The sequence below is a fragment of the Epinephelus lanceolatus genome, chromosome 2, assembly GCF_041903045.1.
Source record: "Epinephelus lanceolatus isolate andai-2023 chromosome 2, ASM4190304v1, whole genome shotgun sequence".
In the NCBI taxonomy this organism is placed as follows: Eukaryota; Metazoa; Chordata; class Actinopteri; order Perciformes; family Serranidae; genus Epinephelus; species Epinephelus lanceolatus.
In genome coordinates this window covers 38,242,328-38,268,012 of record NC_135735.1, presented here as the reverse complement: position 1 = coordinate 38,268,012, position 25,685 = coordinate 38,242,328, and the positions used below count along the sequence as shown (strand labels likewise).

The 25,685-nt window shown below is 42.2% G+C and overlaps 1 protein-coding gene across 3 annotated transcripts in view; it reads right to left on the bottom strand.

Annotated features, from left to right (window-relative positions):
• Positions 1 to 358: 358 nt before the first annotated feature.
• The window catches only part of LOC117257912 (transcription initiation factor TFIID subunit 4), a 96,790-nt gene continuing 71,463 nt past the window's right edge, over positions 359 to 25,685 (bottom strand). For 2 of the 3 annotated variants that reach the window (XR_013488013.1, XR_013488015.1), the window contains 2 exons: positions 6,077 to 6,493; positions 2,543 to 2,681 (listed from right to left, as the gene is read on the bottom strand). Coding sequence is in view for 1 of the 3 variants with exons in the window: in XM_078161460.1 (XP_078017586.1) it covers positions 2,508 to 2,681 (174 nt within the window). In the remaining 2 variants the exon portion in view is untranslated. Of the gene's footprint in view, positions 2,682 to 6,076; positions 6,494 to 25,685 lie in introns of all 3 variants that reach the window. The other variant, XM_078161460.1, reaches the window with a different exon arrangement.

Sequence of the window (25,685 nt, the reverse complement as noted above, 5' to 3'; positions counted from 1 at the left end):
AAAATGCTTCTGCTTAATTAGCAGCAGAAACCTAGGGGGACTTTTCATAGTTGAGCACCAGCGCTTGACTCAGTTTGTACTTAGCATGTGCAATGTTAGAAATGGAAATGAAGCAGGCTGAATTAGTCGTTGACTTTGGTAAAACTGTCTTGCAACAACATAACAGCTTATTTTTCCTTTTAAAGAGTAAGGAATGAAGAGAGGGGGGAATATTGCTTAGTTATTAAGTCATTTCAGAGAAAAAAAATTAACATTTTCTTTACTCCTGACAGTATCTTCAACAGTATCTACCGACATCCTGATGTGTGTACACTGTTAGAGTAAAAGAAGGAATGCACAAAGTCAGCATCTGCTCAGTTTAGTAAACAGCTTATTTATTCCTTTACAAAATAGGTACAAATACATAAGTATTGTTTTTTCACACAAACAGGAAATTTTCAAGATATGTACAAGAGTTTACCAAAAATAACGTGGTTCTAATAAACACATAGTTTTGTAAACAATATTTACAAATCATCCTTACATTGAAATGTTATTTCCCCCATCTGTTTACATCAGTAATATTGTCCTAATATTTTGGCTAAAAAGCTGTAGTAGTAATAGAAATGTCCTCCTGTGAAACCACCAGAAACCATAGAAATCACTAATAAAACCATTTGAAATCACCACAATCGATATTGTTGTGCTTGTTTTTAAAACATGGTATTTTGGAGATAAAATTTATGAAAATGTGTTAAGCATAAAAGCCAATCCAAAAAAAAAAACAAAAACAAAAACAAAAAAAAAAAACGAAAAGAAAATATATTAATTGTTAAAAATAACTGTCTTTTGACAGAAGTTGGCAATACCGTTTACTATTTAAAAGATTCATTTCTTTGCTATAATACAGTGACAGCTTTCAGTTGTCAGGTAAAATAGATATAAAAAAAAGTGCTGTCAAAATGTACAATGCACAACAATTGTTCCAAATGTCACCAATATTTAAATAAATTTCAATATGACAAGAAAAGCTGCATAGAGGCCAAGATATTTAGTTAAATAGAAAAAACAAACAAAAATACATAATGGACAATATTACATAATACAATAAGGATTTGTAAAAAAACAAAACAAACAAACAAAAAAAATAAAAAGAGGCGACAATGCAGTACGACATGTAAAAAGCAGGCGTTTTATCCCATTCCTCTCTTCAGTCAGTAATACAAAGACATAAAACAAAATGGGAGGAAGTAGAAATCAGTTTTAGGCTGCTTCATTCTATAACATGACTCTACAGCTGTGATTCTTAATCGTGAATCAAAATACAAACGAATAAGTGCTTTTGTCATTCAGTCATTACCAATGTAGGCTGGCGCTGAAGGGGCTCACCAGCACAATTGAGATTTTGAAACTTATTTTTTTCAAACATCAATAATGTGCAGATAGGACAGTGAGAGGAAAAGATGAAGGAATGTCTGTTTTGATCCGAGTTTTCACTCTCCCACATCATGGCCCCACCTACAGTACAGTAACACCAAAACCTTCTATACCAGGTAGGTTTTTGAAGAAGTGAGCATGATAGTACACAATGTACAAAAATCTAGTCATAAAATCAAAGTTCACATTGGGGTGGGTTAAAAAATAAAATAAACACTGACACTGGGTGGCCAATCAGAAACTAGTGTCATGGTGCGACCATGATTTTGTCTAATGACCTTTTGCAGAAGGGTCATGGGGACTCTGCCTTATAACAAATACTCTACAGGTGAACAGAATAAACTGGCTAATTTTGACTCATTCAAAGCACATGGTTTTACAAAACATCAGGTTTCATAATATTGACACATGGGTTATTCTTTTTCTTACAAAGCTTACATGTGATAAAAATATACATGCTGTAAAATAATTCAATACGAACTATTTACACATACAGTGAGGAAATTGAATGTGATGCTGTTATTTGGAATCCTAATGTTTCAAAACGATGTCTCGGGATAGAAACCAGTAAAGTCTCTGATTTATTGAGTTCAGCTAAAGTACATTCATTGAACTACGTTCAACAAATAGCTCGTGGAGAATATCGTAGGCTGTATCGAGGTGTGATAAGGGGATAATTCTCTTTGCCAAAATAATCCTTGCTTTGAGGTGGTTCATTGAAGCTACTGCTGACAATGTCAAATAAACAGCTACCTGACATACATGGAACAAGTTCTGGGTCAAGTCCAGCGACACCAAAACCACTTTGTTCCTTTAAAAAAATCCAACGTCAACACAAAGATTTTGATATGGCCTTTAAACTTAATGATCTAACCACAAACCGTGAATCTAAACCGAGAAGAAACGGAACAACAGTTTTATTTTTGTATGTTTTTCTCTCTCTCTCTGTCTCTCTCTCTTCTTATTAAAAGCTACATCAAACGTCACTACAGTACATATGGAGACACAGAGCTGAAACATTTAGACCTGATCTGAAGGCACGTGGTTGGGAAGGAGGAGGAGGTTGAGGTGGGCGCTGAGCGGAGCAGAGGCTACTTGAGCAGGGCACGGTAAAGGAGGAGGGAGTGGGCGGTCTCTCTCTCCTGCTCCATGTAGAAAATTAAGTCCCTGAGGTTGACGCGAGTGATGCGCTGCCGTGTGTACTGGCGCGATGAGGTGGACGGGGTGGAGGAGCTGGCCAGGGAGCCCGCCGTGCTGCCTGAAACCTGAAAACAAAGGAGAGGTCAGAAGGTGAGATCTGGGACTTCACACTGGTTCCTTAACATTTTATATTTAAGTCCATAGTTGTCATTCAACCAATATTCAGTCTGTTTCCAGCGCTGTGCTTGGAATAAACAGAACAACCAGGTAGCCATTGTGAACAGGGATGTTTTTAAGTAGGTGGAGCATACGAATGAAACTTGTCCAATGTCCGAAAAAAAAAGGAGACATAAAACTGGTTGATTGACAAGAAACTACTATTAAGTTAAATGCAGAAACACAGCAGCAAAGATTCCTGCTGAATACAATTTTGAAAAATGGCCTCATGTAGTTCACTGTGCTTACAGGTGGTACTTGTTCAGTTCTACAGCTGTGTGTAATTTTACATGTAATCAACAAATATAACAAAATGACAACACTTCTAGTCATGCATAAAGGGACCTAGCAACACTCAGACATACTAGTGGCATGGCTCTAGGGATGTGAATGTTGGTCAGGACAACATATGAATTTTATTGACTTAAGTGATCAACTGACTTTTCCTCTAGCTCCAACATGAGGTTGACACAAGTTAGATGGATTACCCTAAAATTTGAAGCAGACATTCATGTCATTCATGTCCCCTTCAGGATGAACCTTGATGTTTGGTGATCAGTTAAGATTTCATTTAGCGCCATAATCAGGTCAAATTTTTAATTTGTCCAATATTGTGATTTATAACCAAATACCTGCAGAGCTTGCTATGCTTTGTATTTAGTGCTTAATATTGTGTTAACATGCTAACAAGAAAAATAAAGATGGCGAGCATGGGGACACCTGTACCTGCTTAGCATCAGCCAGTTAGCACTTTCACTGTGAGCATATTAGCATGCTGATGCTAGCATATAGCTCAAAGCACTGCTGTGCCTGAGTACAGTCTCGCAGAGCTACGTTGACTCATAGCCTTGTTCCTGTCCAGTTCCAAAATTCTTTCAAACACGAACTAATTACACTTGTCCAAAACTGTGCAGAAACCCTGAAACTTATCAGGGGACAGGGGGATATATTCCAGCTTTGAGCTTTCAACCTGTGAAAGGGCTTGATGTTAATCAACAGCGGCAACACATTGATTCAACTACACTCAATTGCTTGAGTGTGCCGACTTCACTGAGGAAGTGCTTTTATGTGTCATGCTTTTTCTGCCTATGAGTTTTCAGGGCCAGCTGAAAATGAAATGATTGTGCTCTTTATCAGAAACATCAAATGACTGTGTATTTCATTAACTTTATTTTCTCCTTTACAGATGTGTGTTTTGCACTTTCTCTTTCAGGCAATTTGTTCCCACTTTGCCTTCAGTGAGGTAAAAGATCTATGTGTGTGTGTGTGTGTGTGTGTGTGTGTGTGTGTGTGGCGCAGCCAAAGGGATAGTTTCCATGGTGAAACCTAGTAACAGTTCAGAATTAAAACAATACTATGTTTCTCATTTCCCAGAGAAGTAATCATTGCTGAATGGCTAACACATTGACGGTATCAATAGTAAGGAATGTTGTGGCCTCTGAGCAAGTATACACCTTCAATTAAGAAAAGTAATCCCTCTTGCAGAACATGAATGAGATCAAACAGATGCACTAATAACGTCCAGATATTCAGGTGCAGCAGTGTTTGGAGATTTTTTTTCCCTCAACTAGCTGAACACAAGGCTGAGAAAAAAACATTGGCGACGTTCTCCGACAGCAAGGGAAACTATCATTTTTAGTTAAGCGTGTTCTATGGCTCTTTGAATCGCCATGAATACGAAAAGATTTTCCCTCTAAATGAACAACACTGCTGACACAGATCTGAGCTGACGTCCCACTCTGAAATGGAGCTCTTGTTGTTTGTATTTGATCCAGGAAAAATGAGAACGATAAAAAAGGGAGTGTATACAGAGGCTGATACAAATCAAGGGATGCATTTACATTTGGAAATGAGAAACACTGGGGAAACAAATCCAGCAAGTGCCCACTTGAACCCAGGCAGAGAGAAATAAGACAGACATTTCAGTCAGGAACACCCTCTCACAATTACATTGATTGCACCACTCTGTAAACACACAGTACAGACAGGCCTTAATTGCAAACATATGATGGGTATGGATTTACAAGAACCAAACCAAAGTCCCTCCAGCACCCGCCCCCTCATATGCTTGTCTTTGTGTTCACTGTATGACGGTGCTTTGTTTCAAATTTCCCTCAGTACACTCTCTGACCCCTGGACGCCGGATGATGAGTGAGGGTAGCCAGGCCACTGTTCCCGCCAATTTACCTCAACCACATCTACCATCTCTGACAGGCCCTGACTGGCTTTCAGGAGCATCGGGAGAATTCCCTGCCTGACAGGCTGATTGGCCCAGAGTGTCGGGTCAGTGTTAAAGAGGAACTACACACAAAAGATGGCAACAGCCAAAATGCCAAACTTGAGGCTTCGAATGGGGAGTGCACAAACCAATGGGTGATGTCACGGTGGTTAGCATTAGCAAGACTGTGTGGCAAGTGCCAGCAGAAAACACGAGATTGGGCATATTTATTTCACTGCAGTGACATTAAACACAACACACGGGTCGGACGATAAATGTACTGTATTCAGAGATTAAAAATATATTTAGAGTCTATGAACAGTAACATTACTTAATGAACAACATGGCTATGGCTATGTACTGACCCACACACACAGTGGAGCCTCTCATAGCTGAGCCATTAGCCAAGCTACAACACAGGTACCTAGACAGTGACTTTCCTCAAGTGTCATAAATATGCTTTTAGTGACTGTCAAAGCTCCATCTGACTCCCTGTCTGTCTAGTGGAGAAACAGGGAATCTGACTGTAGCTACTCATGGCCGGCTAGCTCTGACTAGAAGCTCTTCATCGCTGTCTGTAGCATGTAGTGTTTAGTCAGTATCCCCTGACCATCTGCGCCATACACTACAAAAAGGAAGGAGAAAACCCCTGCAGGAAAATCATGTAAAAGCCACAAAATCACAGATATGTTCACAAGCAATGGATGTGGTTAGTGTTTTTCCATGCTAGCAGGGATGCCCTCAGCATGTCATAATTTCACAGCTACTCTTTGATTCTGTGTTTTTTTAAAACTTTCAACATAAATGTTACAGTACATGTGGTGTTGTTAATGTGTCAAGATTGGACTGGGCTCATATCAGATTCCAGGGTCTCTGGTCAGTAATGCTGACATGTTTTTGGGGGGGGGGGGGGGGGGGGGGCAGGGCTCCTTGCCCCTCTGGGCACACCAGACCCTCACTTTGGGGAGCGACCCCAGCCTAATCAGCTCAATCATGGCTGACCACATGTGAAAGATGGGCCTGCCTACTGCCATGCCAATTACTGCCACTCACAAGTAAGCCTCATGACAGGGCCACAGATTTTACCAATCAAAGCCATCCATCCACCTGGATGGATGGGCAGTGGTCGCCACAGGCAGTCAGTGCTGGGGTGGTGTCATCCCTGCAGTGGTTGATGGTGGGGAGGAGACAGACAGTGTGTATAGCCAGATATCGGTGCTCAGGTAGTGCGCCACAGCTCCCAGAATGCCTCATTCCCTTCAGTGACAGGGGCGGCCTTAAGTGATCCAAATCCAGGCAGAAAGGTCAGCGCTCGTCCAGGAATTCACTCAGTGTAGCCTCTCCTCTCCTCTCCCCTCCGTCTTTATATGCCCTCCACATGCCAGCAACCCAAACACGGGTATGTTGTTGTCGGTATCTATGGAGACCAATCCCTCTCGCCAGCACACGCAGAAAATCATGTTGTGGAGGAGGGAGTGGGGATGGGAGGGGTAAACACCAACGCTAAACAAAGCAGATGGCTGAGTGTCAGTTAAAAAGGAAAGCGAGACATCAACAACCACGCTTTCCCTGTCGCCAGCAATTACACAGTAATTGTGTCTGAAATTCAATGAAAAACAAAATGGCAGGCTTTGTAAGGTCACAGTGGATAAAAAGAAAAAGTGAGAAGAGGAGAAAAAGCAGGAGAGCAGAGGCACAGGGAGAGAGAGAGAGAGGGGGGAGAGGGAAACTGAAAGTCTCAAAATCAGCTTGGCCAAGAAAGATCCATGAGGCAAAAAACAGCATCTGTCATTATATCTGTGATGGGCGCTTGGAGGCATTATGTCATATGACATATCCATCGTACAGAACGCGCAGGGATACTTCGATACATCTCTTCAGACATTTGACTTGTTTGGAGCGGGGGACAGAGAGAAAAACAGAGAGGGAGAGAGCGCAGTGGATAAAACCTGAGGAGAGGAGAGGAGAGGAGAGGAGAGGAGAGGAGAAGAGAGGAGAGGAGGCTTGTTTGTAATAAGGCCTTCTTACTGGCTCTTGTCTTCAGCCATGTTCTGCTGACATACATGACAACGTGCCAATGGGCCAGACACATTACTTTGCACTATTTCACCCTTCCATGGTTTCCCACACACACATGTTCATGCACACAAGGGCAGGAAGAGGAAGCCTGAGTGTGGTTGTGGAGCTGACAATTAGTATAATAAAATGCACTATGACAGACTAAATGAAAAACAGAAATACATACCAAATTTTGCCCATGCCCACTCTGACATGGGAACCTGGACAAACAAACAAACAAAAAAACACCAGATATTCTAATAATTAATTAAAATTCAAATTTATTAGTAAATATTAATAAATGCTCCAATCATGACTCAAGAGTATTGGAGTCATGATATAAATAAATGTATTAGGGTTACTTATAAATGATGCAACTTGCCAATATTCAGAGAGGTTATCCACAATGAAATGAATAAAAACGATAAGGGTAGTGACTCCAAAACCACCAAACCCATGTGTTCCTACTGAAAATGCTACTCTGCTACTGCTAACAAATACAAAATACCTAAAAAGTAAATACCTTAAAACAACTCGGGACTGTAGTTTATAGTAAATGGTACTCAAACAGGAACAAAAGTGTATTTATGGGGCCTCTGTTCTCCCAGGGATTAATACACATTTTGTCTCATAGCATTATATGAAGCACAATTCCAGTGAAATGTAATCTTCAGTTTGTGCATTGCCTATTAGTCCCCTTTAGCCACCTTCATGGCTCTTCTTACATTGTAGGCTGCTGCTTTATACTTGTCCATGTTTCCAGACTGGCTGCAGCAAAGGTGTTTATGGCATCCTGCATTGGTTCTGGTAAAATGGTTCCTGGTTGTTGAATAACTAAACAGTAGTTTTAGGCACATTTGCTTCTGTTGTTTTACAAATTAAATCCACCATAGACAGTGAATCCATTGATGTCATCTGTGACGTAGGGCAGTGGTTCCCAACCTTTTTACCTTAAGAAACCTCTTTTCTATCAGTAGACTGACGGCCCCTGACATATTTTGTAGATATTTCATATAATATTAAAAGCACAAAAACAGTACAGAAAACCTGATAAACTGTTTGATAACTGTAACAATAACTGCAGGAAGTTTGTGTAAATTGAGTGATTTGTAAGAATTTTGAGCAGATTACTTCTTGTGAATATTGCACAAGAGATGAGTTTTCCTGATATTTTTGGAAACTTTGTGTACAACTTTCTGTCTGTATTATGTAATTTTTATTTTTAACAATCATACATACTTAATAGGCTTCTATTTAGTCAAATTCAATGTTTTCTTCTCCCCGACTGGCTATTGTACTATTAGCTCTTTGGTTGTTTGATCTGTGTACTTCTCTAATGTGGAATGAGGCTGTTAAGCAGACAGTGAAAGCTCTGTGAATATAGTTTGTGCTCAGGTCTTCACCATGCCCTTATCATCTGAGATTTTTTTTTAAGTTTATATCTTCCATAATGATCTAAACTTTGAAAATAACAATTTCATTTTATATCTTTAAAAAAGTATTCTTGCAACCCTAAAATCAAGAAGGCCTCACGACCCCCCGTGAAGCTTTGGCAACTTCTAGTGGGGGTCTGGATCCCCAGGTTGGGAACCGGTGACGTAGACAGCGGTGTCCTGGAATGTGCTACAGACTGCATCATGTAGTACAGACTGTAGGGCGGCCTCTGATTGGCCTGACCTCTCATGTCACTGGGGGCAATCTAGTTTGTTTACATATTTGACCTCAGCAAGATGGGCGATCTTTCTGAAAGCAGACAGCTACTCATGAACAGCATGTAGCAGTGATCCAGAGTGTCCATTCCCGTTGTGGTAGAGGGTCTGTGGGACATGACAGCATTTCAATATTCCTACTGTCACAACAGTCTTTTTTCACCATAAAGCACATGCCTCCTCTGTCTTCTTGCCAGAGTCCTCCGTTTGGTCAGATCAATATATAGAACAGGAGACACCTGGGTCAATGGCGCTGTCTGGTGTCTGAGGATTTAGCCAATTTTCAGTGAAATAAAAGATATAACAAATTCTGATATCCCGTTTGAAACTGATGCAGGCATAGAGGTTATCCGGTTTATCAACTAACCAGCTTGCACACTGGCTTGACGGAAGCTTGGCAGAGAGGATCCATGTGGCTGAGATTGCAGCTGGTGTTTAATTTCTCCACATTTGCCATGGTGACTCCTCCAGTGGAGGGAGATGGATGCAGAGATGGTGTTGCTTGTCCATGTGGTTGGAATTCATAGCTGGCGCCCATCTCCTCCTCCCTTTCTTCAATGTTGATTTCCCATCCTGATGAGTGACCCCTAGCCATATGCCGAGCATTTGTTACTGAAATGACTGGGGGGCCATCCATTGTTTAATACATCTATGATACTAAGTCACAGGGAAAATCTGAATCTCTTAGTTGAGGGTCAAAGTTAGCAGGTCACACTACCATGTTTTGGCCCTCCAATGACCGGCGCCATTCACCTCAAGCTTGAGAGAACTAAAATTAATTCCCGTTTTCTTAAATTTACTTTCTATTAATAATGTATGTTTTTGCCTCTCTCTCTTTTTCACTCTCTTTCTCTGCTTTTGACTCCCTGTCTCCAATTGTGCAGTGGCAGCAGCGATGCTTGTAGGTGTCTTGAGGAATTTACATTCAGTCCTTTATTGTTTGAGAAGGGAAAGGGGGTTGGGGCAGGAGCGGTGGTGGGGTTCTTGCTGATCTGTGGCTTTGAACCCTGAGTGGCACCTGTGCCTTGATGCGGGAGCCAATATTGGATTTGGCCCAGGTCACACCTTAGGGCGGTGGGTTAATGGCCCACTTTGCCAGGCACACAGAGCTGCTCGGCCCCGCACAGGCCAACCTGCTGTCTCAGCACTCCACTCCTCACAGCAGAAGTTGCAGACGGGCTGCATGGTAAGAGACTACACACTCACACATGTACTGTATGTACTGGTATGTTACAACACCCTGGCTAACATACCGTGTTAAATAAAACTGGGGAGGGGGGGACATTGCTCAGCATTCATGTTGAAGGATAAAGACTAGCCCCATGTTGGTTGAGAAATAGATAAGCTGTTCATGATGCAACATTACTCTTTTGTTGTTATTACTTTGATGCTGAAAAATCCGTTTAAACTCTAAAGTCTATGCTCCAGGCAAGGAGGACATATATAGCACAACAGAGACAGACTGTTGACAAGCTAAACAAAGAAGTGAAGCAAAAGCTGAACCAGGTGGTGTTTTTTTTAAAAAGTTGAAGCCAGTGTGGAAATTGGCAGCAACCACTAGTAAAATACTGATGAATTCTGTGTATGACGCTGGCCACAGTGGCACGTCGCCAGCCGTGATTCGGTGGTCCGGTTGTGTTAGTGCAACTAGCTGGTAGAACCTTTAAAGATGCTTGCAGGTGCTCCTGATGGGCCTCCTCTCACCAGCAGTACCTGACTGACTGACAAACTAATTTACATGCCGGCTGACCGAAGGACTCGCTGACTTGCTGACTGACGGACCAACTGAAGAACTTGCTGTTTGGCTGACTGGCCGAGGGCCTGACTGACTCACTGACTGGCTGACTAATTTACTGACTGAGGGACTGACTGACTGACTGGTTGACTGACTATGTGCCAGGAAGCAAAGCTTTCCCACATGTTCTCCTCCACGCCGCATTTCAGTTGGGGAACGCCGCCTCGTCCCTTCACAGTGTTTACAGTGTGGAGCCCAGCCGTGGGAGTGCGGCCCCGCTTCATCTCCACATTCGGCCTGAAACGCCTCTCCTACGGCCGCCATTAATCAGCAACAGAGACTTTCTCTCTCCCTCTCTCGCCTCTCCTTTTTCTCGCTCCTCTACGCCCACAGACATGCTGGATGAGGCCATTTTGAAAGAGTTAACAGATGTCGGCTGATTTGCCCCAGGCTTTCTGACATTGCCCGAGTGATGTATTTGATGTGGAGTTTATTCAGCTCTAATAAACGTATAAAGAATTAGAATAATAATTCACAGATGTACATACCCAGATTATATGCTGGAGCCTCTCTTTGAAGCAAACAAGGCAGCCAAGATTAACAGAACCAGGGGAAAGGATGAAAAGGGTTTTGGTTCAGCACACTGATAATCAGGGAGGTCAGGATGGACTAATACCACAGCTTTATGTTCATGCAACGACACAGACGGCCTTTGTTCCCATCACAGGTTCCTTTTCTGTGCGAAGCCTAAACACGAGGCTGCCATTGTCACTGTGCTTTTTTTTCTCAAAAAGGAGGAGAGTGAAACACATTTGCTATATCTGTTTTTTCTTGTCTCATACATGCTTCTGTTAATTTGTCATTTTGTGAACAGCAGAAAGAATAAAGGGAAAAATACAAAGGGATAAGAGTGAGGTCTAGCATTCTGATCATGGCAAAAAAATGAGGGAATTACTTTCAAAACAAACAACTTCCATTTGCTTCACAGCTAAAGAACAACAAATCTCAAAAATGGCCAGTTGCAGAGCATCTTAATACCCACATAAACCATAAAAACAGCTACACAGCTCCATGGCAATGCATAGCAACCGTGCAGAATTTCAGTCAAGGAGAAAGAAGGCAAAAAAACACCTTATTACTTCTAACTCCTGCAAGCCATTTTGGTCTCCAAAGGTTTTAGAGCGCCGCAGGCCATGTGTCTGCAGTGTTTCGGGAAATGACTTGCCTTCGCACGAACACTGCTATGTTCTGCAGCACTGCTGCCCCCAGCATCCCCGCTCAATTTCTGTTTAACCCCTTCCTGCCTTCCCTCACACTGACTCACTGCAACAGAGAGCTCACACCCAGCACAATACTGTCACATTGTTCAGCCTCCCACAAACCAAGGCAAATCAGACCAGCTTTTTCACAAACTAACACATTAACTCCACGTCTAATTTGGCTACTTAAGCATGAGATGGCTCTTAACAAACATGGTGCAGGAGAGGTGTAAGGTTATATGGGGCAGAGAAAGACGGAGCAAAAAAGCCCCTTCACCATTCCACTTGATCTACTACAACGTGCGACACAGTTTGCACACTTGAGTGTGTATCAACGGTGGATTAAATCTGCAAACTCGTTGACACAACACATAATTAAAACATCTTGCTCGAGGTCAGGAATTTTCTAATTAGTAGTGTACTGACAAAGCTGCAATTCCATCGCCCTGAGTTTCAAAGTCCACAGGTTACTGCTAAGATGAAAGCTGACCCTGGAGCACTATTCTGCAGGGCTGCTCATACAATTCCTCAGAAGACAGTCACAGGGTCACCAAGCTAAACAGTGTGCTGCACCCGGAACCTCGCTTCCAAACAAAGAACTTCAAACTTTCCTGCCTGGAAACACAATGTTGGCTTTTTTTCCCTCCCTCTCTTTCTTTCTTTTCAACCTGAGAGAAACAAAAGATTGTGTGAAGGCAACCAGATGAAGAAACCATAACATTGTTTTTAATCTGTTTAATTAAAATGCTCTAAGCCTGGCTAGCTGAACAACTTGTTAAACACTACAAAGGCTTTTCTAGCTGGGTCTTTGTAGTGTAGGTTGGCAGCAGCATGTAGGATGTGGGGTAATAACATTTTGTTCACATATTGGTTATAATCATCTATTAGATGAATAAATGATCATAAAATCCAGTTGTCTACAATCAGTACAATACAACAGCAGTACAGCAGCTAATAAAACAAAAATGCAGATGATGCTTTTGTCGATGTTGTTATTTATAAATCAGCTTTATTTGTGTGAGGATCCTGATGCAATCAATAACCCACCAAACGATGTTCAGTGTCTTTCCTCTCTGGTTTTCTACAGGGAGAGCAAAAGCAGCTGAGAAATCGCTAACAGCTTGCCTGATAACCTGGACAATTAACGCAGGCCAAGTATCTTTGGCTACATAAAGTATCAGAAGTAGAACTTTTTCAACATTAAATATTCAAGGCGTTTCATATATAAAATGAACCCAATTAGAGTTAAAATAGGAGAAGTGTAATGAGTCTCAAGTCAGAATGCTTGTCTTCAGAACTATTCACTAATGAGCCCTTGTTGGTTTTGCACACTTTACTTTCAATGGTGTGGCACTGTCATTTCTGCTGGTTTTTAATTTTTAATTCAAGTTGAATGAGAGGGTGGTGACTGAGTTAATAATCAAGGCACCAGGGTGTTTTGCAGCCGATGGATAGCTGGGAGAAGTTGCCAAATGAGGCTTGTGGTCCGCCCTTTGATGTCTTTGCGAAACATTCCAAATAGGAACAACCAGTTAACAAAAGCATATCAGTTCAGAGTGGTATCGAACATAAATGACCACACTAAGGGGAACGCATCCTGCAAATGGCCTAATTAGGGAAAAGAGTAGGCTAACAAAATAGCATAGCACTAAATAACACAGAATCTAAGCATTATCAGACACTGACTTGAGAATGAGATAAGAGACCAAAAGGCGGCACTGCGGATCCCGCCGCTCTGCAGACATGTTCTGTGAGCCGAACTGTCAGTCTTCGCATAAATCCTCATATGAGCAGTGACACATTTCACTTACAAGAAAAGGAACGCACCAAGGGGCCACAGTGGATATGCAGATGGAGGAGGTTAGAAAGCACATTTACAGTGGAGGTTCGCACTATGAATTGGCCCTTGATCTCAAATTGACATAAATGGGGCCATTTTTGATATCATTTAGCCATCACAGGCTCTGTTCCGGCGCCGCTGTCTCTGGTCCCCATGCACCTGATGTGACGCCTGTTAAGTATAAGAGGCAGGAAAACGGCTGTCTGAAGAGCAGGTCTGATTAAAATCCAGGCTCTTCTGGGGAAAGAGTAGAGCTTCATGTTTTATATAGATGGCCCAGAAAGACGAACCAAAACTTTACTGGAGGATTTTTTAAATAGAGTGCCTCTGTGAACACTTGTGACCCCCAGTGTCATTGTTTTTCATCGAACAAGCTGCCAGGGTGAGAGGCTGACAGAGTTTTTATAGATACTCAGAAATAAATGTTTCCTTTTACCATTTGCAGCTTTTGGATATGTCAATTAAACTTTAACAGATAACAATATATAGTATACTGCTTATACTACTACTACCACCACTAGGACTACTATGACTACTACCAGCAGCAGCTCTGCTGATAAATATGAGAAAGACATAGAAATCTAATGATTCCACAGTATGATACATTTGGCACTGCAATGTCAATATTAAAGTCATATAATACACTGTCAATTAGTAGTCTAGGTGGTTTGGGGATGAGGGTGGGAGGAGGGGGAGGGTAATAATGGCAGGCAGCATCACAAAATTTGGACTCAGCTAAAGAGTTCCTCATTACAGTTTTTCTGGCACTTTCCTGGAGGCTTCATTCCTCCCATCAGGTTCCTCTTCCACAGGCCCAGAAGGCTTCCTTCTTACCTGCACAGCATTTTGGCAACCTGCTTTATTGTACCACATACAACAGCATCATTTTCCAGGCAGCTGTGTGTGTATGTGTGTGTGTGTGTATAACGCTTATCTACATATTGACTCGGTTTAAATCCACACCCTTGTCTGCCATAATAATTACACATTTTGTAAAAGGAAGTACTCAGTTCTTCCTGCACCTGAGGCGGGCAGCTGCAGGACTTGCCCACCGGCGCCCAGCAAACACACCTCCGGCGCTGCCTGGTATCCAAACAGCTTCAGCATACACCCAAAGCCATTGCCTTCCATGGCGTAATGGCGCCTTTCTGTTACAACTCCAACTGAACAGAAAGCGCCAACGCAAGCACTGTGAAATGTGTTTCTATGTATCGCAGGGAACAAAGCAGTTGGGATAGGCCCGACAGGTAATAAAGACAGCGGGGGCCTGTTTTATAGTTGTCAACGAGTCAGACCACACACATGCATAACTGCACACACTTCAATACACACACATACACAAACACACAACAAAGCAGGAGTGTGTAGTGACACAGGCCAGCCCAGGAGGTATGTTTACATTTTGTGGCTCTCTGGACCTTGTTGTATAAAAATTGCTCCAAAAGGCCAGGCAGGTCTTTTTCCAGCCAAACCACATCTTGCTCAGAACTGCCATGACACGTAATCAGAACACTGATGCGGGTGATAGAGGCCATAGCCAGCTATTCACAACTCTCCCAAAGTTCTATCAGTGGAGGGCGTTCATTAGTCCAAAAAATACATAATTTATGCAATCTAAAAAATACATGTGATCATGAATCAAAATGGGAATGAGAGACACAGAAACACTGAGGTTCTCTGGTGATGCCAATTCTTTGTTTCAGGAAAAGCGAACAGAGGTCAAGTGCTGGGCAGATGCCCTGCCAAACATCGGCAACCGCAACATGGTTGCTCTGCTGCTTAGAGGCCGGACAAGACCCGAACCTGGTGACACGCTGCTGCTGCAAAAAAGGCAGCAATCTGTGTTTATTACAGTTCTTTTTCTCTGAGACTACACTGCAGTATTTCAGAGTCTATTGCTTCCTCTATTATCCATGCAATGCTTTAGTACATTAAACAGCAGTCATGTCAAATGTAACCTATTGTTTAATTGTACTAAATTCACAGTAAGGCATCAAATACGTGGATTTTAGTGGACATGTACAGACTTGAGAGACATTATTTTAAACTGCAGGCTAACTGACATGAACAGCACACCACTGGGAGCACACACACATTTTCAGCAACACAAGCGAGCATCTAAAACAGCACCGGAGCCAACAGCCTTTATCCTCTCTCCATTCAGGACTGATAACATTCATGTGCATGGTGTTGTCTGAATTCTGCTGAGATTATTTGTCAAAAATGCCTGAATTTCACAGTTAATTGGCCTCCCTAATTAGCACAGGATGTCTAATTCCCATTGCAGTCAGTGTGCTAAATGGTAAAGCTTTAGCAAGCGGATGCCATTCCTTTTCGTTTGAGCAGAGAGAGTCCCCGTGCAAGCCGAGCTACACCGTACATTACACACTCAATGATCGATTCTAAATCTTAATTAGGGAAAGGACAAACAAGCAAGGGGACTTAATGAACTGTGTACCTTGTCAAACAGCTGGCTGATTATATTTATTGAAATATATGTTAAATTTAATGATTTGGGCAATTAACTGTAGACCTCGCTGTAATCTCTGAGGGACATGAGGGGGCCAGGGAGGCGAGCACCGGGGCCACGGACCTAATGGAAAGCAGCTGACAAATATTTGTCATCCCCAGAGTGCTGAGACAGGCATCAGTGCCTCAGAAGACCTTGTGCTCAGGAATAAAGATATCATACAAATTTCACTCCCTTGTGTGCCTCGGTCCCAGTCATTTATATGGCCCTGGTTTACACTGCTCTGATGCTGTAATAAGACATGTTTCAGGCACTCTCTGCTTTGCTGGGACCTCATTCCATTTAATGATCTGAGATGTTCTGCAAAAACAATACAGAAACATAACAAAAGATATCTAAAAGTGGGCACAGTCTTTATTATCAGCGCCTTTTTTTTCATGGCCATCCATTTCTAACTTTTTTTCCAAATTGGTCAAATGGAAAGCAGTGAAAAGCGAGGAAAAAAAAATTAAGCCGAGCCGAAAAGTGCGACTTGGATTTAATATTTTATAATTGCCAAGGGACATTCTAAGATCAATGAATTTTTGCCCGGGACGCACATCAGAAAGAGATGTACTTCAGTCTTTTTAGGGAACATTGGTCTATTTAATTCCAGTGTCTGATGCATGTGAAATATGCCTTCCATGGCCTCCTTCTTCTTCCCCAGGCACTGCTGCAGGCAGACATTACCACTTTTAATGGGCCGCCATGAGAAGAGGCAAGCCAGCCAATAGCCCATCCTCACTAATGGATCGCCTTGTTTGTTCTCTTTCACCATTTTCTGAAGCTAATTTTAGACATTCTGTTTTTCTGTTATAAGACAAAATAGAGGACACTGTATCACAACAATATTTTAGCACAAAACAATTAAATAAATGGTCCTTAGACTAAAGGACAGACAAGAACTGTGTTATTTGGGCAATTCATTTGCATGGACCATCTCTGTCGAGTTAAGTAGCTGGTGGTTGGTCCAGGTTATGAGGGGTAGTTCAAGTGTAACTGGAAGCTTAAACAGGGCCTCTCCCAGTGGGAGGCTAAGAGAAACAGGCGCTTCTGGGCGGTGTAGTAAAAAGCTTAAAGTGGAATAAAGGGGGTAGTTAACAGCAGTAGTTTTAAGGGTGGGAATGATCAACTCACTGATTGAGTTATCACCGGCTGCTGAACCAGTCGAAAATATATATTCACTGTTCATACTTTGAATTTGACCTTAATAATCCAAAAACTCCTCATGATTTATTAAACAAATATACATTCGCAATTACAATTCCTGCCATACAGGAATTAAGTTGTCAGGTTACGTGGAGTTGCTATATATTTTTGATAAACACAATAAATATTGTTCTTTCATGCATCATCATTCAACGAACATTTGAAATACTCACTGCATTTGTTAAAAGGGTGTCCGTGGCACTGCAGCCTTTTTCATGTAGCAATGGCACTTTGCATCACTTAAACATACCATGGTCAGCTGGTGTGCAGTATTACTGAAATATTAGGAATTCACCACCAATGATATCCCCACATACATTATTAAAAAGACATCAAGGTTATGAGTGAAGAGAATCAACCACTGTGTAGTATATCATACAATCCTGCTTTTGACAACAATAACAAAAAAATTAGAGAACTACTAGAGATAAGTTACAATGCAGTAAATTTAAGGATGGTGCCTTGTTGTTTAGTATTGAGTTTTAAGCAGAAAGCTGCTGCTTACAGGATGCATAATGTACACCTCCACAATGAAAAGTCCTGATTCAGATTCTGAAAACTCAAAGTACTCTCTATGTTGGCATTTCTGCCAACCAGTTGTAGTATTTTGCCTACTCCGTACATATTACCACCTCCCCCTTCGCCCTCCTTGGCATTCTTCTGCCCCCCCTGCCAGCACCTAATGAAAGATCTTTTCCAGCTTTTTCTCCTTTCTTTCCCCAGGCTCAAACCTTGACAGCTGACAATGGAGCTGACACAAAACTTACAGTCAAAGGAAAACAAACTTAAATACATAGCGACAAGAAAACGCAGTGTTCCCTGGTAGTGCCACGGTGCCGTTCTGCACAAAGCAATCAGGGTTAAATCTAGGAGCATCACAGGAGGTCCTATAAAAAACGACAGTAAGTCACACAAAGACACAGGAGTTTCTTAAGTGAGCCATAACAGAAAAAAACTCTCTGAGCTCTCCAGGGCTCCACCATGCAAGTTTCAGAGGCTCCGTGTTGATGACTTCATTAGCAGCGCCCGCGCTCTAAAACTCTCAAGCCATTCAACGACATTATCACATGTTAAGAATTTGGAGGCCCAGAGTCTCCATCTCCTCCAGGATGGAGGAAACACAAGCAGGCGCAGAATGGCAAAGCAGTGATTGAGGCATTTTCTCTGCCTATCCCTGTGAGTGGTGCAGGCGTAGGATGAGGAGAGTGGGTTTGCACAGTGCGGTATAGCACAGCATGGGGCCCAGGATGTTAGGCTGTCCCCATGTCCCTGGCCAGCAGGCTAGCTAGAGAGCCAGCCATTATCGGCTCGCCTCCATAGCAGCGAGGCGGAGACGGGAAAAAAGGCAGCAAATTTCATTCTTCAGAAATTTAATTATATCAAGATTAACAAGGGAGGTAATTAATTTCTTTAAGATGGGTATCTTTTAAGTGCCTGGGGCTCAACTTTGTTGTCAAAACTGTATATTTAACCATTATTTCAGGGCAAAGTTTTAAAGGCAGAAATGAGGGGGATCACTACTTCGTCATGAATATGGATACATAGGAGGCTCTTATCTAAATAGGAAGATTACAGTGTTAACACTAATGTGTACATTTATGTACATGTATAAATACAAGGTCCGTTTAAGAACTTTCAAAAATGAATCATTAAAACTGGGTTGCATTAATTACATTTAAATAATTTTCTAAATTTATACAGACTGACAGACTGTTTTTAGCTTCAACTACGCTTTTATATCTTCAGCCTGTTTCTTAGTCAGAGCTCGAGGTTAAAATCATAGAACAGTGTGGACCATGAGCCCAACCTGGTCTTGGGTTTGAGGCTTTAGTGTAAGTGTGAACTGTTTTCTCTCCTTTGGGGGACTCGAGATTTATTGTTGTAGTGCAGATTGATTTATTAATTTCCATGAAGCACTGTCAGCTAAATATAGTTAATCTATATCCACTGATGTATTACAGATACTATAATACTATATTATATCTATGCAATCAGTGAATTCTATATTTTCTTGTAGGGTGTGGTTGGTTTATGGTCAATCTACCTTTGATATGTAGGAATCCTCTCTCTTTCTCTGTGAATGTTTAATTACTGTCTTATTTCTTTAAGTGTGACTAACTAGAAAATTTAACCTAAATGAGTGGTGGAACGTGGAGAGCCTGTGTGTGTGTGTGTGTGTGTGTGTGTGTGTGTGTGTGTGTGTGTGTGTGTGTCTGTGTATTACTGATCTTGGAGACTCTTTAAGCCCCTTCCACGAATGAAGACATTAAAGCCAGTGATGCTGAGTCAAGCTGACAGTTACCATATATTCCAAGACCCAACAGACAATCATGGCTGCTACAGTATATCTTCTGCTCTCTCATTCTATACATATTTCGATTCATGTGCAAAGAGCAAGATACAAACATGTCAGAAAGTAAATTATTCTCTTTATGCCTCACGTCCGCTTTACAGTGGAGAAACATCAGTATAAGCCACACACACATAAACTGACTGGTTAAGAGAACAGAGACAGTGGAACAAACAGGCTATTCAGAGATTCTGTTAAATACAAAAACACAACTCCATTTGTTTAAGTCTTGGGCCTATTCCATCATGTCAATGAATTTATGTTGTAAACAATGTGAAAATGTCTGGTTGTGTTAACAAAACATCTGAATTTTTTCTGTCAAATTAAAAAACATTGATGTTTAGGATGTAAAGAACTATGTTTTTTTAAGCTGCCCAATATCTTTATGACATATTTTGCTTTTAAGTCATGCCAGCAGTTTGGATCTATGGATGGCAATGTCAGTTGGTCAGTTATTCTCTCCACCACTGTGGTCCAGACTAAATATCTCCACAACAACTGGATGGAGGAAAAGTTGTATAGGCATTCATACTCCCCATAGGCTGAATCATAATAATTCTGGTGTTCCACTTACTTTCCCTTTTATGCCACCCTGAGATTGAGATTTAGTTTCTGGTTAAATATCTTGACAACCAATGGACAGGTTGCCATAAAATTTGGTACAGATATTCATGGTGCCCAGAGGATGAATTTCAGTGACTTTGGTTATCCCAACTTTTCCTGTAGCATCCCCAGCAGGTCAAAGTTTTCACTTATCCTGTGAAATATCACAACATCTACAGGATAGATAGGCAAACATTTTGGCACAAATATTCAAGGTACCCAGAGGATGAAGCCTAATAGTGATCTCCTCACTTGTTCTAGTGTCACCATGGAGTTGAAATTTTGGGTTAAGAGTGAAATGTGTTGAAAACTACAAGACTAACCCATTTACCAAATTTAAGCATGCTAACATGCTAAACTAAGATGGTGAACATGGTGCAACAAACCTTGCTAAACATGAACATTGTCATTGTGAGCATGCTGGTATGCTGTCATTAGCATTTAGCTCAAAGCACTGCTGTGCCTGAGTACAGCATCATAGAGCTGCTAGTGTGGCTGTAGACTCTTAGTTTGTTCACAATGCGACTTCATATTCATGGCTAAATTGATAAACAGTCGTAACACCATGTGTCACACTTTGTGTTGTAGCTGCAGTAAATTAAAATAATATGAAATAAATGCAATATGTGTATATATTTTTTTTAAGATTTTTTAGGGGGCAATTTGCCTTTTATTGGACAAGACAGATCTAGCATGAAAGGAGGAGAGAGAAAATGGATGACATGCAGCAAAGGGCCAAGCGCTACAATCGAACCAGCGGCTCCTGCAGCTAGGACATAGCCTTTGCTTTACCAGGGAAGCTAGTGGGTGCCCCATGCAATATATAACTTTAATGTATTGTAATCAGGGATGGAAATCAGCACCTATCAGTTGGTGAACGTGATCAACCTACCAGCCACAGTGGCAAGTAAAAAAGGGTATGTCACAAACAACTAAACTGTTCCATGCAAAGCTGGATTTGCACTAGTGTGTCAGCTCTATGCAGAGACTACGACGTAGCCAATGCACATATCCTACGCCATTGTGAGCATTTATACTTGTGCAGTGGTGTGTCTGTGTCACTCTGCAGTTACACCTCCAAAACACTTGTCGGTGGTGGGGTTTCTGTGCAGTGCTGTAAAGTTGAGTTGATTCAAAACACACTACAGACACACATTAAACATTGTTTAAGAGAGACAATTTCAAACACAACTACACAAATCAGCTTCACTATAACTCGCATGATTCACAGACGAAGCACTTGTCTTTTGCATGACACATTTTCTTCACAAACAAGACATGCTAATGTTTTTAGCAAAAGCCTATGGCATTTTACATTGTATAAATTAGCCTAGCAGCCTGTGGACTTTACCTCTACTCATGAGGCCCGGATTAACAGCAACATTTAACAAAGGTAATGTTACAAAATTCAGCTCCATAACAACTCACAAGGTTCACCAACAAAACAGAATCAACTCAATGGTCAGGTGCCCTACCTTTTCAGTGTTGTTACTTACTAGCCTATAAGGTTGCAGTAAGGTAAAAGTTAACTAGATCTCCCATCTGCATCTTCTTGACCAATCAGGATAGCATTCTTCTTTTTCTTTGTGTTTATTTGTGGAATGCAAACTTTTGCAAACTTTAAGGGTGCATACTCCCTCCTACATAAAGCCACTTTGGCTGGTGGAAGAAAAGTTTATTTCCAACACTGATTGTAACTATAATGTTCAGGTGAAATCAAGTCAATTTCAGGTATTTCAAATCATATGTAGTTCTATCTATAACACGTGTGTTCCATATTTTTCAATACAGAAGTAAGTATTTTCCCTAATGTGGATAACTGTATTCAACTTAACACAAGAAAAAAACAAATGTATTTTTCTTTTCATGCTAATGCTATAGCTGCATTTTAAATGCTTTAACCCACAGACCATAGTGCAGTAACCACTGGTGGGTACTTCTGTGCTCTGCATTGTGCAGGGAAAGGAAAGTTGGCAAAGTGCATTGTGTTAAAGCTCTAAGAACGCATGGCATCCGGCCAAGGAGCCCCCTGTAACCATTCTGAAGAATCGACTCCGTCTCCTTTGTGTCCTCGCTGGAAACACAGAATTGCCTTGAGACGTAAAGTCAAACTAATATTACAATCTTCTTGACATTATGAAACCAATAGCAGCCTCTCTGTGCCCTCTTTAATAATATTTATGTAGTATGTAGAGAAGGGGAACCCACACAGGAATCCGTATGCTTCATTACAGTCCGATATAAGTCACGCTAAAGTCACTGCATTTTACTTCACATCCCACCCCGCATTATTGTAGTGGTGAAATAAATTTAAAAAAACAACGGCTAATCGGGGGTTAATGTCAATGCACCCAGTGGAATTAAGAAGAGCCTCCATATTGTTTAGAGCAAAAGTGGAGCTCAACATGAAAACTGAAAAAAGAAGGTCAAGTTAGCTGTCTTTTCCACTGAAAATTCCCCACTGTGTGTATCACTTGGATATGGAGAGGAGTAAGAGGAAAGTAAGAAAGAGCGATGATGTGGTGATAAAAACAGGAGGAGGAGGACGCTGTGAGTACTTTATACTGCCACTTCTCCTACAAGCAGGCATGCCTTTTTAACCAAATACTATCTCTAGCAGCTTGTGAGCAGAAAGTGGAAAGAGATGGAAAGGAAGAAGAGACAGGGAGGAGGAGCAAGTGGTTTCCTCCACGCTGTCCCTTTCTACTAGCGTTCAGTTGGCCAGTCTCTTTCTTAACCAAACAGCCTGGTTGGTCCTAGTCCTCTGAGTCCTTACGCCCCCCCCTCTAGCTCCGGAACCCTCGTGCTCTGCGAGTTTCCTGTTTGTCTGGTTGAAGACCTGGCCGTTTTTACTCCCAGGCGGCACACTGGGAGGGACGCAGGAGAAGGAGAAGAAGAAAAGCACAAGAGAGAAGGACAGAGGGGAGGTTGGCGGGGAGAAGGCAAAGGGAGAGACACTGAACACTCCCGAGTTGGGATTGATTTACTTCATTAACCGAGATTACAAGTTTAACTTACAAACCAGAGGTCAAAATTTCTCATTAACAAGGGGACCGTGGAGAACCTCGGGGCTTGGAGACCACTCTTATTACTGACTACACATTTCAATCTGTCTTTGATGTTCCATGTCTGCCTTTCTACCCCCTCTTTCCCCCTCCTATTTTTTGGCAGCGAGGTTGATTTTAATTGTAGCTATAGAACAGAGCATAGTTTGCCTGTAAGCCAGCCTCCACATCTGTAGTGAGTGCAGCTTTAGTGATATTGGGTGCAGTCCATAGCTCGGGGCTAATTTTAATGGTCCCCCCCCCCCCCCTCCCTCCTTCATTGGAGACTCAGATTGTTTTCCACGTGATTCCTGTTAATTTAGCTGGAGGAAAGGGCATCAGTTTTCCTTGTGCTTTTCCCCCTCTCTCCCCATGCCTCTCACTCTATTGCCTCACTCCTTCTTTCTGATCTACAGCCTCAAAGAAAGAAGGTGAAATGAATTCAAATGGAAAAATAGACTGTGCTCACTATTAAATCGCTCGCCTACCTTTGTCCCTTGCATTGCGCCTGGTCGAGACAGATAGGAGGAAAGGCAGTGTGGCTGTACAAACTGGGGCAATTTAGCTGATATTGTTGCTTTTACGTCAACAAACAAAGCTCTTCCTTTGATGTGATAAATGGCCTGAGTGCCGGGATGATAACTCTGAGCTCATAAATGTGTCAAGGATGTTTCAAAGCTCTGAGCATGTTTAACACTGCAGGACATTGTGCGTCGAGGCACATTTTACATCGCAGAACCTTTAAAGCTAACCTTAGATGTACTGGAGGAGTCTCTATCTGTCTTTCATAAGCTAGCAACACAGAAGCCACGCAGTTTAGTTGCGATGAACCAAATAGGAAGAGAGGAGATCATAACACACAAAAATCAATGAGGGGAAATGAAACAGTAAAGTGTTCGAATAATGTTAAATGTGTGAAAGGACAGAATATAGAGGGATGGAATAATCATTGTCACTAAAGCTCCATTTGACAGACTGTCCTGTATCCCCAATTCAGTGAACTAAAATCCATTTTTATCTCTTCTCTGTGTAATATACAAATACTGATGTGGCTATAGAGGAGCATGGAGCTGAACATAGAATACAGTCTAAATATGTATAAGCAGTTGCCACCTCCGGTATCGTTCAATGGCAGCAGCACTGTATAAATGCTAATACTTGAACCGCAAAATGCATCCAGAGAATTAATAAAAATTCAACTTCTGGCAGCGATGAACATTTCGTGTGTATTTTCTTAACAGGTGTATGTCTTTCTGGTGCCTAATAAGGAAACATACACCAGGAATTAAGTTATCCCTTTCAATAGCTCAACACTTTTTAATCAGGCATTAGAGTAATAGTGTCCACATCTTGAAGCTAATGTTTGGAGGGTATTTGAGTCTGCATCCCATTTCCATCCTCCTTCATCTGCCCTTTGTCACTACACTTCATCCCTGTACCTTCTTAGACATAGCTCACCCTTGACTCTTGTGCTGAACTTCAAAAGCCTGTGTGTGCTGATTGGAGGGTCTGGGCTGTTGGATGAGGACTATTGAGCTGGAGGGGGGTGTGGGGTGTGTGTGCCTCTGCGGCCCCTGCCTGTGCAGTGACCCACCGCTGGGGCCACAGCAGGCCCTCTTCCAGCGAGCCAGCCAGCAGCCCCAGCCATTGGCTCCTTGGAACTAATCCACCCTGCGGAGCCCTGTAAGGCCCCCTTTGTTCCCTCCTGCAGACTAGATCAGGCTGGAGACAGACACTCCAGTCTTGACTGGCTATCAGTTTCACAGCCCATGGCGATCCACATCCAGGCACAGGCCCAAGCCCGGCCAAGCCACCATCAAATTAAAGGTGGGAGAATGGGGGCTGGGGGTTGGGTTGAGGGGGGAATGGAGCGAAATTGTGTCACCTGAATTCCGTCACAGTCCGAACATGGTGGAAAGGTGGTCTAATAAGGAAAAGAACAAGCAGGAGGGAAGGAATATTGAAGAGGAGGATTTCAACAGGAGCTCTGCTTCTCGGTGAACAGAGCAGGATCTCAACAAGGCCATTATCTGGCTCCTAATTTGAGCTCTGGCACAGCACTGAAGGGCTGCCTTTGTCTGGGATTAATGCGGAAAGCTCAGGATGCGATGTCAGAGGGAAATAATCAGCATGGGCCCTTCATAACGTTGCTGCTTGTGCTCCTGGCCAGGGCCCCCCGGCTCATTTCTGTGGAGATGAAATCTATGACAAGCCCCTCAGTGAAGCTAAGAGCAGGCAACAGTCCAGTAACACCCACAGGCCTCCAGGCATCCTGTGACCCCCTTAGAAAAGTCACATTCACTTTGCTCTGGAGAAGGGAAAGAGAACGCCGCAGGCGCTTCCAGCCCATGTGAAATGAAGAAATGTGAGGAGGTGAAA